The 16,438-nt window shown below is 52.9% G+C and overlaps 1 protein-coding gene across 22 annotated transcripts in view; it reads right to left on the reverse strand.

The window, feature by feature from the left end:
* LOC122391084 overlaps positions 1-15,389 on the reverse strand; it is a 46,936-nt gene extending 31,547 nt beyond the window's left edge. For 7 of the 22 annotated variants that reach the window (XM_043384656.1, XM_043384657.1, XM_043384667.1 and 4 more), the window contains exons 1-4: positions 15,205-15,385; positions 6,019-6,204; positions 4,263-4,403; positions 3,725-3,757 (exon numbers count right to left, since the gene is read on the reverse strand). In XM_043384656.1, coding sequence (XP_043240591.1) covers positions 3,725-3,757; positions 4,263-4,403; positions 6,019-6,204; positions 15,205-15,349 — 505 coding nt within the window. In that variant the 5' untranslated portion in view covers positions 15,350-15,385. Of the gene's footprint in view, positions 1-3,724; positions 3,758-4,262; positions 4,404-6,018; positions 6,205-15,204 lie in introns of all 22 variants that reach the window. The other 15 variants (XM_043384677.1, XM_043384678.1, XM_043384664.1 and 12 more) reach the window with 4 other exon arrangements.
* Positions 15,390-16,438: the final 1,049 nt, after the last annotated feature.

Raw genomic sequence — 16,438 nt, forward strand, 5'->3', positions numbered from 1 at the left:
GGAGGCTAAAAACGTCAAGCACACGTCGTGTTTCGAACCCGGACTTTTGCAACCGGGACGTGCGCCTTCACCACATGGCACATGGAGTCCAACGCTCTACCGACCGAGCTACCGGGACGGACATTTACCTTGGGGTTTCGCCTCGTGACATTGACAGACGTCAGACACTTTGGCCGAACTTTAGCCGAAACACTGAGCATTTGAGCAAGCTGCGCAGGGCGATAGGTGCTCGTAGCGTTGAGGTTGGGTAATCTGTGAGCTGAACGCGATGTCGTGAGTTCGAGCCCCACTCCCGGGTCTGGTTTTATCTAGACACAACCAAAAACTTTCCCTCTACTGCAACACAGCTAAGCACGATGACATCTTTCCCCAATATCTTTCCCCAATATCTTCCCCAAAAGTCAAAATTATCGCTTATAAACGTTTAGCTAAGTTTAATTTTTTAGGAAAATATTTTTGGTAATTTTTCTGGAGTCATTTCAACTCTTTTTTTTCTTTTCTGATTCTTTTCGACCCGATAAAACCCACCAAAACTGAACGTGCCAAATGAAAAATATCTAACTCAAATAACAGTAGAAAAACACGGAACAAATAGTGCATGGACGCGTTTCGATTATTAAATCTTCATCAGCATGACATAATCACAGAGAAAACAAGATATATCTATGTTTTCTCTGTGATTATGTCATGCTGATGAAGATTTAATAATCGAAACGCGTCCATGCACTATTTGTTCCGTGTTTTTCTACTTGTCTCTATCAATATACATCAAATAACAGTTTAGAGAAGCCTCATCATGCATCATGAAAAGCATCATGCAACTATCGACTGAGAAGTTGCAGGCTATGAATACGTCCTAGATTGTTTCAATTAACATTGTTCAACATTTTGGCTGGAACTGACGCTGCCTCTGGCTTGCCCGTTTGTTTGAGATAATGATTCCCTTCAGTCGCGTTCTTGCCGGTTCCACATGAACAGGATACCACCATACCGGAGTGAACGCACCCGCAACCATCATCCCCTCCCCTCAGCCTCGGCGCAGTGGCGGGCGGCCCTGGGCGGCCCACTCCCGGCGCTACGCACGCCCCATGCGCCGTGATACCGCGTCACCCCCCCCCCCTCCCTCCTTCCCCCACAATGAACGGTGACCTCACTTCCCTCGGGATTTGGACTCGCCCTACCCCGACCGTAGCGCCACGTGGTGGCTCTGGAGATCTTAAATAGACCCACTGTACGTAGGCGGTTCCCCGGCCAGACGGTCTACAACCATGCATGGTGCTGAATAAACCGTCCTAACCGGGGAGAAAATAGACGTGCCGTGTGTGAAATCAGCGCTGCTGACACATTTCAGTTTCAATACAAGCAGGAGCTGCATTTGTCTATGACGAAATCGAATTCCGGCGAGCGTTGCGTGGAACGGTCTGCCAATAGGTCTAACCTATTGTTGTTCAAAGCGTTATTCTCGGTTCTGGCAGCCGGCGTGAGACACAAATGCCAAGGTCGGCTGCCAAAGGACACTGCCAAGGGGTACACTCAGATGTCTCCATTTCTGAACTTGCGAAACTCAACTGTTTGAACGAGGTTTTCAGAGCATCTGAAACTATAACGATTTTCGTTCGATAATTGGTTTGCTGGCCATCATTTGATGGTCTGGAGCAGAAACCTGAACCAGGTTGCCCACATAGATCAGAAGTGGAGTGCAAACCCAGTGGGGCGCTCAGCACTTCGGCGACCCGTGGCTCGAGCGCGACTTTTGTGTTTCGTCACCCGTTAGGTATTTGTTTTTGTGTCAAGTTACCGGCACGTCAAACTCGGTGAGCGGACCATGATTTCAGGACCCCACTGTATAGACGCATTATCAGTTTAGCCTTTTTCACACTACGCTATGCAAAATTTCCGTTGAAACAATAGGTAAGAATCTGTTCAGCTAAAAACCAATCATACCTACATTCAGGTCACCCAAAAATGCATCTTTAAACGATTCAGTCTCCATGTAAAACGGCGTCCACCGGGTCGCCGTCCACCGGGTCGCCGTCCGCGCCGCTCGCTGGGAGGACCGTTAGTAGCAGCGGGCATTCCAGCGGCTCCGCGGCGGGCGCGGCGACGGCCCGCCGCGTCTCAAGAATAGCCGTCGGCATGTGGCCGTCCGTCTCCGGGCGGGGGCGGGGGCGGCGGCGGCGGCGGCGGGGGCGGGGGCGGTCCCCGACCGGCCGCTGCCGGCCTGTCAGGTGGTGCCGGTCGCCGAGCCGAGCCGACACCGGCGGCTGCACCGTCGGCGATGACGGCGGCTCCAGCCAGCCTCGATCCCCGCCGTGACCCGAGTGTGCCAGGTGCCAAATCGCCAGCGACTAGACGGTTTGGATTTGGTGAAATGGAAACCTACAGTTGCCGAAAGCTCAAGCCGTGGTTGCGTAAGCTTACGTAGCACGACGACAGGAAGTCCAAATGCACGTCGCGCACATCTGCAAGGGTTTATTCATAACCTGAATTTAGGACTAACAAATGGCCCACCAGCCATCAAAATACATTCCAGTCATGTCTAACATTTACCTGAAGCCCAAGTTTATTTATCACCAGGGTGACGAAGAGGGCAGCGTTATATGTCACGGTACTATCTGTAATAACAGAGGGCAGAGCCATCGGCAAAATTTGAGCCGCCCGGCGGATTCCGAGGGAGCGATTTTCGGTGATAAATTCTCGCCAGTGTCGGCTGTGTCCGGTGGCCGGCTGATGGTTCTCGGCCGGCCGGTCGGCAGTCGGCCGCTGCCAGACTGGCCAGTCAGTGCCGGCAGACGCTAAAATTAGCACCCGATACAGACAGTTCGAAGCCAGTCACGCCTAAAAGCACGGCCGAGCGCGACCGGCGAGCTGGCAGTGTCATCGGCCGCCGTGGCTTCTGTCGGCGGCACTACAGGCCGGTGACCTTCCCCATACACACCGCGACTCCGCAGCGGCTCGAACGGCACCGAATGAACAAAGGAGTTTTCGAACTGAACAAGAAAGCATGGATGAAGAGAAATGAGCTAACATCACCGTGAAACAACTGTTGAAGGTTCGATCCTCAATGCAGACAGGTCATGGGACTCTGTAAATGGAATGTCACGCAGGGAGTTGCAGTTGTGTGGTGAGGGATTTGTCGGGTTCATTCACATGACTGTTCACATCACTGGTAAGCATACACTGAGCAGTGAGCATGCTGCTGACAAGCAACAGGTACGCCAACCGTGCTGAAACACCGAGACGATGACACTGTAGGTACTTACTAAATCAAATGCGCTGTTTGTGTCCGTTCTTTGTTAGTGCTAGCTCCATGCTATATACCTGTAAATGTGCACCCACACTCTTCAAGCAGGGCCCGGGTGGGCAATGAGTGGTCGTGCGAAGTATGTAATGGAAGTTGTAGAGCAGTCGCGAGGCTACTACGCTACAGGGGAGCATTGAAGGGCAGTACTGGGGCTACTGTGGTGTGGAGATGGGTCATCCATGTGTCTGAAAACTAGCAGATATAGACACGGGCCTCTAGATCAGTTGCTGCCATTGGCTGCTCGAGAAACATGGTCCGTGGGATGAAGGTAAGAAGCTGTTAAAAGCCTTTGGAGGGTCCGAAATTAAACACCGAACGCCCTAAAAGAGTTCCACACATAGGTAGAAACACCGCCTAGAAATAAAAGAACCGAAAAGAAGAGCGTTAAGTGAGCACGTTGGTCGGCGCACGGTTACTTACACTCGGACAGTCGGCAGCTCTCTACCGACGGACCTGTGGCCACAAAACGGGGGGCCGCACTCAGCCGCCGCCGCGCGACGCGGGCTTCGCCGGAATACCTAAATCGGTCTCAATACGAAAACGTCCTCCTAAATGGCCTGAATTACAGATATGTAAACGGAAGTTTCACTCTCCTTTTGCAGAGAGGGGATTCAAGGCGATCTGGATTGTTCTTGGTTTACGGAACAGATTCGTGCTTGATGACCATTTCACAGGGGTAAACACCACGTATTTGCAAAGCAAGACAAACAGCACATGTTGGACAATCACAATGAACTCACATACAAATATACATCCGAAGTCGAGATAAAGGGTGCATTGAACTCTCAAAACGCGAACCAAGAGCAACACTTTCAGCCGAATAAAACCAAGCTACAATATTTACAAACCCAATAACCAAAAACGGCGACAAAACACAAAATAAATCACTAAATGGAAATCATATGTCATCCAACTCACTCGCATTAAACCCAAACTGTGTCGAACTGGACGGACTTACAGAAAAAGACGGCCACGTAGGGCTGTTCCTCGACAATTTTATCCAGGATTTTGGCGTTGACCTCCTCGATCTGGTCTGGGAGCTCCATGGCGTCCAGACTGGTGAGAAACTCCAGCACTTCATCCTCGTTCATCAGGTCACCTGTGCACGACAGAGCAGTGAGTGTGGTTCCAAATACAGACAAACACCGACTAAGCACCATTAGACGGCATAAGGCTAATATTGGGGGACGGTCGAGTGAATGGGTGTCGGACATCTGGGTGTCGGGAGCAGTGAACAGCCAGAAGGTGCCGATGTTAGAGTGAGTTTGCGAAATCCGTGGATCCGTGGATTTCCTAGGGAATCCGCGGACCAGCACCTGGGTGCTGACACCTGCTGACTGTCAGGATGCTGACTGTCAGCACACTGACGATTGGTAAGGTGCATGGAGAGCTGGGTGCAAGACAACGGCCATCCTGAGTGCTGAACGCTGAACTGACAGACAGCCGGATAGATGCACTGCTGACTGCCATTAGGTGGATAGAAAGCTCGTTGGGTGTCCCGACGACAAGGTGCTGAACAGCAGTGGAGCGTTTTGTGACGCTCGAATACCGTCCACGACAGCAGCGTTTCGCACGTCGCGGATAGCTGGGTCAGACTAAAGAGGGGATGTGACGTGCCAACAAAGTTTTATCATGAAGACATTGAGAAATGATAAAGACCACGCTTAAAAAGAATCAATCTAGTTAAGCTAGCCTGGCCTGTGAAACAAACGCTTAGGGACTTCATAACGCTTCTTATTTTGGTTGTCAAAAAATAGCCTCTGTAAGGGTTCATAATTATTGCTCCGTTTTTGTAAATAAGCGATATAAACACATGCATTTCGACGTGATTTTCCTACTGCCGACTGTCGCAGCTACTGCCGCCAAACAGCCCTAAAGTAAGGCCAGTCCATCCATGCCACCATAAGGGCTTAGAGCACTCGTGATCGAAACTGCAGCCGTTTTCTGACCGCAACTGATGATCAGTCACTGCGCTACAGGCAGCCATTGTACTGGGTGTACATACTAACACCCTCTCACTGCAGTACCTTGATGATCGAGTGAAATGGCTTCAACGCATGCCAGCGCGCTTCCGTCGAATTAAGCATGTTTGCTGGGCTTGGCACTCTCTCTGTAAGCTGAAGGCACTGGCAATGGTTTGATGGCGTCGACAGGCGGGAAGAGACGCCCATCGCCCAGCGGCAGGTCGACAGGTGCCCTCGTTTATTTACGCTCTCTGGAGGGTCTTTGCTGACGTCACAAGACTGACAGCGTTAAATCAAACCGTCGAGAAGCATTATTTTTTAAGTTAGTAACTGAAACCCCCACGGGCCGAAACCACCGAATTTGGAGTTACGCTGGTTGAGGTAGTGAGCCAAACCAAGACCAGCAAGTAGCAATGGCCAGCAATTTTCTCAAAAGAAGCAGTGTATTAGCAAAGTGAGAAGTACTGGTCATGTTGAGCGTGAGGCACACGTTTTCCCGATGACAAATACATAGGTACATTATCTTGGAATAGCTAAGAAGCGATCGGTACAAACACATAAACAGTGACGCGAGAAACATCGCGTGGCAAGAAAGATTGGTAATCAATTGCGTTATCACGTAAATCGATAAGACTGACTTGATTATCAATTGATTAGCAAATGCTGAAAGAAAACTGCCTGGTTACTGACCGCACGACTGTACTTATTCTAGCCGCACCTCTGAGTCAGTTGATCGACACACGTACGTACCCTCGTATTTGATGGGCTCCTTGTTCCTGAAGTAGGTGAGCGCCGGGAACTCAGAGATGCCGTACTTCTTGGCCAGCTTCTTGTCGTTGATTTTGACAAACTGCACTCCGAACTTGTCCGTGTCATCGTCGATCGTTTCGAGTTCGGTCAGCACAGCGTCGCAGTCGATCTTACAGCGACGGCCGTCTGCCGGGCAAAAAAAGTGGGAGTCGGGGTTAATCGAGGATAGAAACAATGAGAGCACTCAACAAGTCATTTTCCAGCGGAATATGGCTTCAGCAGTCACCTCAGGTCACACGAACAGAAAAGAACAGAACAACATGCCTACGAGTTTTTTTTTTCTACGGCCATTCTCCTATCGCGCACAGAAAAAATTGAATCGGCGTCCGGCGATATAAAGATGGATTGTATTACTTCAAGAATAATTAAAAATAGGATGCTCGTATAAATGTTGATCGTAGAACATGTACTGGTATGCAGAAGAAATCAGTGGTAACAGAAAATATAAATGTCAAATTATCAGGTGGCACTGGGTGGCAAATCCAGTCGCCTAATAGAGTGACCATACATTACCATTGGAACGATTGCGGTATACCTAATAAAAAACTTAGGCAATATGTTCTGATTTCAATTTTAGTCGGTTACCAACAGCACACCGTGTCCGTCACCGGAGACCATATCATTTATCTCCCAGACGACATATGACCGTTCTCATCCGCCGAGCCGTAGGCCGATCCGGTACAAACCAGATATTTCTCAGCCTACATGCATGCGTATGTGTGTGTGCTTTCGGCGGGGTGGGAGCTCCGGTAGCCCAGTGACTCGTCCCCAATGCCTTTCCCCTCCCCCCGCAGCGCCGGAAGTCACGTTGTGTGTTCACAGGGCGGCGCGGCACCTGCGACACGACCCTGCAGGACTCCTCGTCAGCTGCGACTGGCGCGCGACCCTGACCACCATCCACACTTCCTGGTGACGAGATGGCCGGCTCCCACTCCCCGGTGAGAGAAGTCTCCGGGCGGCATGGGGGTTCTCACGACCCACAGGCCCCTCTCGTGCCACCGACGGAAGCTTATCGGAGGCCGCGTCGCAGGTGACTCCGACTCAGAAACGCCAGTCTCTGACTACTCAGAGTCATATCTGCTCTGTCGCTAGCACGTGGAGGGAAACCTCAAATCAGCCCCCGACAGCCAGATCACACGCTGATAGTCATACAGCTGCGGTTTAGCCGGATACGCCACGATGAGTCAATATTGAATAAATAATAAACGTGATTAAATCAAGCCTCATAAAAGTTTATTCATACCACCAAACTGGCGATTGACATAGGTCCAGCCAAACCGGCAGAAACAGATCTCAAATGCCTGCTCGCTGGTATAAACAAGCAGTTGAAGACACCAAGAAGTGAGCATCATCGGGGCTTCCAGCTTGCGCTCTCGGCTCAACGATAGCTCAGCTCTCGACTCCGGCTTTTGGCTCTTGTCTCTCAGAGCTCGTCTCTAGGCTCGGTCCTCAGCTCTCGGATGGGTTCTTGACTCGTCTCTCCGATTCCCTCTCTGCAGTTCTCAGCTCGGCTCTCAGGGCATCGCTAAGCTCTCGGTTCTCAGTCGGCTCTCGTCTCTCGGAGCTCGACTCTCGTCTTTTGGATCTCGGCTCGCAGAGCTAGTCTTTCGTCTCTTGGCTCTCGACTCGGCTCTCAGCTCTCGGCTATCGGCTCTCGACTCGGCTCTAGGCTCACCTCTCCTCTATCGGCTCGCGGCTCTCGTCTCTCGATTCGTCTCTCGCCTCTCATCTCTCGTCTCCACCCGCACCTGCCCCTCCCGTCCAGACAGGGTGTCGACGCGCCGCGGCAGAGGCGGTGGCTGGGACGGACGGACTGCCTGGTATAAATAGAGCGGGCCGCCGACTCTCGTCACTGGCACATCGCTCAGCTCTGGTCCCGCGCCGGAGCGACTGGCCGCAGATTGCTCAGATAGAGTACGCACTCACCAGCTGGGCGCACGCACAAACACAAACACGCAATAAGTCTGTGGCACCGTCGATGTCTTGACGCCGCACGGTTTTGATGAAAAATAGGCATGTCTTTTTACTTCCGCCATGCAACAGGTTAGCCCACTGCATTGTAGAGATATTTTAAAAGGAAACAATTATCATAAAGCTGCTTACACTTCCCGGTTTCTTCCTGAAAAACAGCAATTTTGCATGTGGCAGTTAAGACTGTCTGCACGCTGTTGGATGAAAGCGCGCGCGCCCAAGATCTGAGTCACAGGAGTTGACTCTGATGTCCCACATCTGACTCATGGCGGAGGTGAGACGGGGCAGCTAACGGAGAGCGAGACTGCGCGGCGAGGCGATGGAGGCGTCTCCACGGGAGGGTCGGCGCACTCCAGGTGCGTCGATCGGCAGTGTTTGTCTGACGGCCGCCGCCGACTGCTTATTTACCGACCGGCTGTGGGGCCCCGGCCTGCCAGACCCATGAGCAGCGGCTGGGTTCGGGGTGGGGAATGGGGCTTCACAATAGGTACCCATGATTTCCAACAAGTACTAGGAAAATGATTACGAAATATGATTCGTTTAACGACACATGAGTTATAAGCATGGCATGGCATGGCAAGAGCCCAACCGACTGAATTCCATTTTTGGAATTTCGTCCTTTGACACCTCCTAGTCATACAGCACTGCTCGGACGACATGCAGGCATCATGCATGTGCCAAGAAAGAGACACCGAAAGCTGACGTCCGTCAGATGATGTTGTTTATGCAAACAACTTTGACAAAATGTCAACGCCTGTTATAAATGTCACGATGAAAAATGTGTTTTTCATTGAAAAATGTGTTTTTCATTGAACCTCTCCCTCATATCACATGATAAATATACGAGAGCCGTCATCCACAGTTGACAAGTGAGAGTCTGGACGGCAGAACGTCCGTAGACCAGCAGCTCGCCCGCTCGTGCATTAAGCGAATACATCATGGCTCGGATAGCAGACTCTGCAGCCGAGAAACGACAAAAGGGCAAGCGACCAGTCTGGTCTGGTCTGCATGGTGTGGTCTCGCTGTGTCTAGCAACGCCACGGCACCTCAGTCGCACTCACGGCAGTAGCCGCGGCCTGCTGCCACGGGGACACCTGCCGTCTGACAGTCGCAGCACTGCGCGGTGACGTGACACACCAGAGAGACGGCTCAATGGGTTGGATGGACTTGGTTACCGGCCAAAATATTAAGGAAAGTAATATGAAAATTTGATGAATCATGAGAGAGCGGATATAATAGCCAATTGTTTTAATAAGAAATACAGTATAACTCACTACTTCCAAAGTTAAGTGAATAAAAGAGTGAAACGTTGAACTGAACGCCCGCATAAAAAACCGATAGAAGCGGCAGCACAGAAGATCAATATGCTTCGATTCTTGATATTCTTCCTGTCACAACGTATTGCGTCTTACAAGCTTGCGCTTCCCGAACAAATTATTTTAAAAAAAAACTATCGATGACGTGCGACTGAACGCAAACGACTAAGTCCCGCCAGGGTCATCAAGCCGTCCCGCGATGTCTCATCCAGTCGACTCCCTGCCAAAGTCGCCGTACGTCATCCTGACCCAGGTGACAGCGCCTTGGCAGTCCAGAGAGCCGGCCGAGCGGCACTGGACAGCCGTAACCCAACTGGCCAGTCCCCGGCAGTCGAGCGGCCCAATGACCCGGTTTGTCACCGTCTGACCTAGGTCCGGGGGTCGTCAGCGACCCAGAGAGGCGAGGCACAGGCGTCCTCCTAGGGAGACGTGACACGGGCATTCTAGAAAGATGCGTGGCACCGGCGTGCTCCAAGGACAAGTGGCACCGGCGTGCTCCAAGGACAAGTGGCACCGGCGTGCTCCAAGGATACGTGGCACCGGCGTCTTCCAGGACGACGTGGCACAGGTTCGCCCAAAGGTACGTGGCACTGGCGTGCTCCTTGGATACGTGGCACCGGCGTACTCCAAGGATACCTACGTGGCACCGGCGTCTTCCGCGACGACGTGGCACCAGGCACGTCCAAAGATACATGGCACCGACGTCCTCCACAGAGACGTGGCACCAGAGTCGTCGAGGACATTTCCACCGACGTGACGCAAGGATACGTGGCACAGGCGTCCTCCAAAAGATACGTGGCATTGGCGACCTCCAAAAATACGTGGCACCACAGCAGTGGCAGCGTCGGAGCGGCAGCTTGGCCGACCACCGACCAGCCGCTCATGTCTGCCACGGTCTAGACACGGCTCATCGCGCCGGGTGTCGAAACAAAGCGTTACCGCTTATACAGGAGATCCAGCTTTGAAACCCGCTTCAGAAATAGCTACACATGCCCTAAGCGCTGACCGTCGTGAGAGGGTGGTTTAGTCGACAGGAGGTAGACAAACTGGCAGTCGGAAAGGATTCGATGAAAATCGGCCTGGCACGGGAAAAGGTGATGATGCCCAAAGGATGCAACGACGCTCTACCGTGATGCGGAGCTTGTAATTGTCGGAGGTTGCATATGCACTGGGCCCAATCCGGGGCGGTGCAGTGAGTAACACTGACAGTCGGGTGGGGGCAAGGACCGGTCTGACGCGGGCAGGGGAGGGGTAGCTGCCGGCGGGGCGGGCAGGGACCGGTCCGGTTATACCCGCCCGGCTGGCAGCCGACGTGATGACGTCACCGTGTCGACACCGACGGGCAACGCGCCGGCCGGCCGCCTCTGCCAGCCACCGGCCGCTGCATGGCACGCTCGCGCCGATGGACGAAAGGGGGCGTCACTGCCAGGGCCGCGGCAGGCACCATTTAGCCCATGTAGGACATAGCTGACGATGACCTCGCCAGCATCGAAAAACGGAGAGTATAAGCTGCGTGACGTGAATAAATTACTTTTGAAAGCAATGTCAACATATATATTTTAACTTCAAAATACTTTCAGGCCAACAATAACGAGCTCTGCTATCAAACTGAAGCCCATATTCATCACGAAGAAGCACACCACATTAACAGAAAAACTATGAGGATAATGATAATCGCTGGCACGAGTCGAGTCTCCCCGGGAGGCTCGATCACCAACCACGGTCTTTACATTGAACGACCCTCTCTAGTCTCTAGTCTCGAGTATCTGCCTCACCAGTTAGTGTTTGGTTGAAATGGTAAAAAAGACGACCACAGCGTATCATGATCACACCAGAATGATGACGAAAATGACGACGACGACGAGGTTGTTGAACATGTCGCAGCATAGATAGCTATGGAAAACATAAGGAGCCCTGCCTGGCCCTTGGGATAGTTTGCGGAAATAAGCAGACAATAACTAGCAAATCGTTCAAAGCACCAACGTAAAATACAGGTCCAAAACGGACCTGGCGAGACCGAATAACCACGGACGAGATAGGCCATCTAGCAGCGTCACCAAGGGCGCACAGTGGACCTTTATCCACCCAGACTTAACAAGGGCGTCGATCATCAGGCGAGCCCCGGGCGATGGGTCATTATTCGACTGAACACACAAACAGTGTCCAAGCTATGGTCCCAGCCGACCTTTGGCCCGATCAGCGCACACAGCCCGCCAGACGAGCTGAGGAGGAAAAGAGGCAGGCCTGAACAGCACAGAGGGGCAACTGGCAACTTGAGATGAGCTGGCCAAATCACCGCGAATAGAAGCGTGGTGGCCTGTGTTGGGGTAGATGGCGCCGGTAGGAAAAGCGGAAGAAGGCCGTGAAGCAACGGAGTGGTGGAGAGGCGAAGCCGATTTAGAAAGGCGGAGGGCCGGTCCTTCAAAAGGCGGAGGACCGGTTCTTAAAAAGACGGAGAACCGGCCAGTGAAGGCCGAAGGGCAGGGGTGCCGACTACCTCGTGAAGATCCGGTGGCTAGTGGATGGATGGAGATGGGGGCGGCGGTGCGTGGAGAGGTAGAAGGGAAGGCCGACGGCCGGTGCCATCGGCTCGGAGCGGTTTGTTGCGTTTGGCCGCCGACCGAGCGGCTGCCTCTGACGCACAGCCGTGCCAAAGCGGTGGGCGCGGGTCCGCCCGCACAGCGCCAGAGCGCCAATCGGCTGTGCGATACACCAGAACCACTACAATAGGGAGACGAGAATCGCACAAGCTGGAAAAACTACTTGATGGGTGAGTCCTGGAGCCACCGCCGACCGAAACGCCGACCAGGACCTACTGCCGACCCAAGGACCAGAACCATCACAGAGGAAACCGCAAACGCAACTAGCATCGACTGGGCATGGATCTGTGAGCCATGGTGGTCCAAACATGAAGCAAAACATAACTTTTTGCCTCTCGACTCTAATTGATATTCTTACAGAATCAAAGAGACCTTCTGCTCCATGAGCCGTCGTCACCATGGCACAAGGCATCAGATTCATCACAGTTTAAATAACATCTCTTTAGAAGACCTAACTCAGCGCTCAACCGCGCTTTTCGCGAGCTCTGCGATTGTTTCTGTTGGCAGCGGCGACGCGGCGGTGGTTGTCGGGGCGGGCTGGCGGCCCGTTGCCTGGTTAGCTGGGTGCGTCCGGACGGCCGGCGCGCTGTGAGGTGTCGTGTGACGGCGCTCCGCCGCACACAGGGCAGCAACTGACCTCAGCACTCAGCAGCGGTCGGTCGAGCGGCGGTCTGCGCGGTCCTAACAGGGGCGCTGTAACCGGACTAGCCGCCGAGACAGGCGAGCAGCTGTTCTACCGACCGGCGAGGAACGGGTCTGAGGCCGCAGCAGGCAGCGCCGACCAGAAGACCGTTCGCAAAAGTCGCTATCCATTGCGAAGACCAGTTTTCATGCCTTGTAGCAGAGCTATTGGAATGATCAGCAGATGCAACGTGTTAGCAAGATGCTCCTTAGCAAGCTGCTTTTGTAACCCCAAGATAAGCAAATATGGGCAATGTAGCCGATTCTATTTGGCAGCCTGCTCAATTACATGAAAAGCAAGCAAATGTGAAATGTAATTCCCATTACTCTCTCGTTGAAGGAAAGTGTCCGTACATCTGAATAGAATGCGGTGCGGTCGGCTGTTCTGGCGGCCGCTAACCACTCCGTATGGCCGCCGGCCAGAGCCGGGTCGGCAGCTGGCAGCTCAATGTCACCGGCCAGCTGGCAGAGCATCGCTTCAGCCGACCGACGACCTCCGCTGGCCGACCGCAGAGCACCGCATCAGCCGCCGCCCACCGACCACCCTACACCGCATCAGCCGCCGCCCACCGACCGCAGAGCACCGCATCAGCCGCCGCCCACCGACCGCCCTACACCGCATCGGCCGCCGCCCACCGACCGCAGAGCACCGCATCAGCCGCCGCCCACCGACCGCAGCACATCAGCCGCCGCCCACCATCCCACTTCGCATCAGCTGCATCAACTGCCTCTGTTGGCCGCTGACCACCCCACATTGTATCAGTCGACCGCTCACCCCACCCACACCACATCAGCTGCCGCCCACCGACCGCAGCGCATCAGCCGACCTCCCTGGGCCGGCCGCCCCATATTAACCGCCTCTGTTCACATCACTTCAGCCAGTGGCTACCAGCCGTCCTGCGTCGTCCACTTCACGCCGCGACAGTCATCGCCTATCACTCTATAACTATACCTACATACATTAAATCAAATCTACAGCCACTCATCCTACATCACTTGATCATCCACATCAGCCGCCGCCATCACTCTACCCACACTGCATCAGCCGCCGACCACAGCCCACCTTTCCTCGCATTAGCCGACCTGGCCCCATCACTCGGGGGAGGCCACTGCCCTCCCCGCCCCGGTCACATCGGCAGCCGCCCCACCTTCCCGGCGCTGAACCTGGCACCGCCCATGTCACTCCTCATTCATCTTCAGTGCAGGCCGCTCTGCCAACGTTGGCCTGTCGCCTATCAGGCCGGCGCCTAACCCTTGATGTCGCCTGTCGCCTTGGAAGCCTTTTCACGCTCTGACGCTCCCGTGTCGCCTTTCATCCAAAGAGCTACCTACCCAACCGTCCTACTAATCGGAAACCCAGCTCCGCTATTTCTTATCCTACTAGCACAAAGGCACTAACCAGAGGCTCGCGGCCCACTCATGGGTGCAGTCACATTCGGCTTATAAACCTGTTACTGAATCAACCATAGGTGTTGCATCTAATGTCCACCGTTGTGCTAAGCGTTGGGCATGTGTGGCATTGATGGAGAGCATTAATGGTCTCGCGCCTCGAAACAGTTGATTCTGCGCCGATCTTTTACCACCGTTCTCAATGCCGTTCATACACTTTCTTTAGTCCTCTGCTGTCTACTGGACCTATTGGGAACTCATCTGGCCGTCCTACTGCTTCGTGCAGCTCACCGACTATGACTATCGTCTCCTTTCAATTACACTAGTTCATCCCGAGGGCTTGAATAAACGTCCATCCGTGCTACACTCATAATGTATAAGTACGCACACAGCTCTATAAATTCTTCGGGAAACATTTTTCACGACCATCTCACTATCGCCCTCATCTGTGGTTCGATTTCAGAAATTCATACCATCTTTAAAAAAAAGATTATGTCAACCGTATCTCCGCCGAATCGCAACGTTCCAGCGCAGTCCAGAAACGTGCGAGAACAGAGAGCTGTGGAGGGAGACAGTCTTGTTTGGCGCAAAGTCGTCTCTCATTACTGACTTATTCTCTATACTACGTAACTACCCACGCTAGAGGGGATATTGTGTCGGGCTGTCATAATATCTAATATTTTGAACAACCGCACAGAGGGAAAGCTAGGGCGTCTGTTATCACCTGAACCCCCGGCGCAATTAGTAAAATGGTGAGGGCTTGGAGTTTGCAATATTTCAGCGCTTCAGCGATGAAAATTATAGAAATGAGACGTGATGACAACCAGCCATTGACACACATTCTGTGTCGATATTCTTTAGAAGATTCAGCTACATGCATATGCACAGCACACGTACACAGCACGCACTTAGCACAATTTCATACGAGCTAACATACATAATATGCATGCACACCACTCATGCCTCGATTCGTCAACCCATTGTGCCATCAGCATTCAGCATGCCATTTATTCAAGATAAAGGCACTTGCCAAAAATATCCAGTCCCGTAAAAGTCTTGGCATTTAGTTTCACCAAACCCCCTCCTAACTCCCACCCCATACACTCCGCCGCAGCTTTATCCTCCTTATCGCCCCCAGCACCCGATCCCCCGCCAGCGGGGCTACTCACACCAGAAGACGGCCACGTAGTCGTGCTGCTCCACCAGCTGCTCCAGCTGCTTGGCGCCCACCTCCTCGATCACCGCCTCCTCCTTCTTCTTGGCGTCGGCCGGCGCGCCGACGGCCAGCAGCAGCAGCAGCAGCGGGACCCACATCGCGACGGACGCGACACCGAGCGACACCGCGCAGCGAGCGTCACTGACACCCGAGACCGGCCGGCCGGCCGCGTCGGCGCCGGCGCGGCGCGCTGCCAGCCGCCCGGCCGCCGATCGTCGGCGCCGACGGCCGGCCGCCTCACATGGCCCGGGGCTGGAGCGGCCCGCCGGCCGACGATCCGCCGCGCGGCGCGTCACACAGTCACACAGGCGGAGACTCATAGCAGGAGCGCAGCCCGGCAGATAACCAGCACAGGACAACATGTCATGGGTTGCATCCAGAGACTCAGGAACTAGCCGTAATTTGACCGGAGATACATGAGTTGAGTAAATGCGTTTGACAAAGGGATCACAGCGCTGAGCAAACAGGAAAATCTGTTCCACGCATTTTTTTGCTCGCATTCGGGGCCTTTAAAACCATGCCCTCAGCTTTGCGTCAATAAGGGCACGGGTTAGGGCATGGAAGGGTGTTGGTAAGCACGAACAGCGCACAACTTCGTTCTGCTCAGCATATCAGCATTACACTCGCTCGAACCAGCCCAACCGAGCCGACTATGATTAAAGTGGATCTATTATAAGCATGCCTCTACAAAATTATGAGCCATATCTTGTCATTTAGATCAAACTAGATATGAACGATGAGTAATTTTCCAACTATGACATAATTATATGAAAATTGACAATTGTATGGGGTAGGGGCAATGAAAAAAAAATAAAATTGATGAAATACTAGGACTTACTCCACAAGGAGATCGAATGGGTCGCTCGAATTTTTTTTCGACCCATTCGATCTCCTTGTGGAGTAAGTCCTAGTATTTCATCAATTTAATTCCATCTCCACATCATGTCATTACGTCGAAAAAAAAATATTTCCCGATGTGACGTCACTGTAGGCCGAGGGTGAAGAACGATACATTCTTCGGGAGACAGTTGAAAAAAGATAAAAACACCGGCGGAGTACTATTGTCGAATGTCATTAACAATAACATGTAACCCCTTAGAAGGAAATTAAAGATGAAAATAGCGGTCAACAGTAAAAATCATCACATACTCTGTTTACATACGAGACATGTAATAATATACATTTGC

The sequence above is a fragment of the Amphibalanus amphitrite genome, unplaced genomic scaffold, assembly GCF_019059575.1.
Source record: "Amphibalanus amphitrite isolate SeventyFive unplaced genomic scaffold, NRLGWU_Aamphi_draft 000421F_arrow, whole genome shotgun sequence".
Lineage (NCBI taxonomy): Eukaryota > Metazoa > Arthropoda > Thecostraca > Balanomorpha > Balanidae > Amphibalanus > Amphibalanus amphitrite.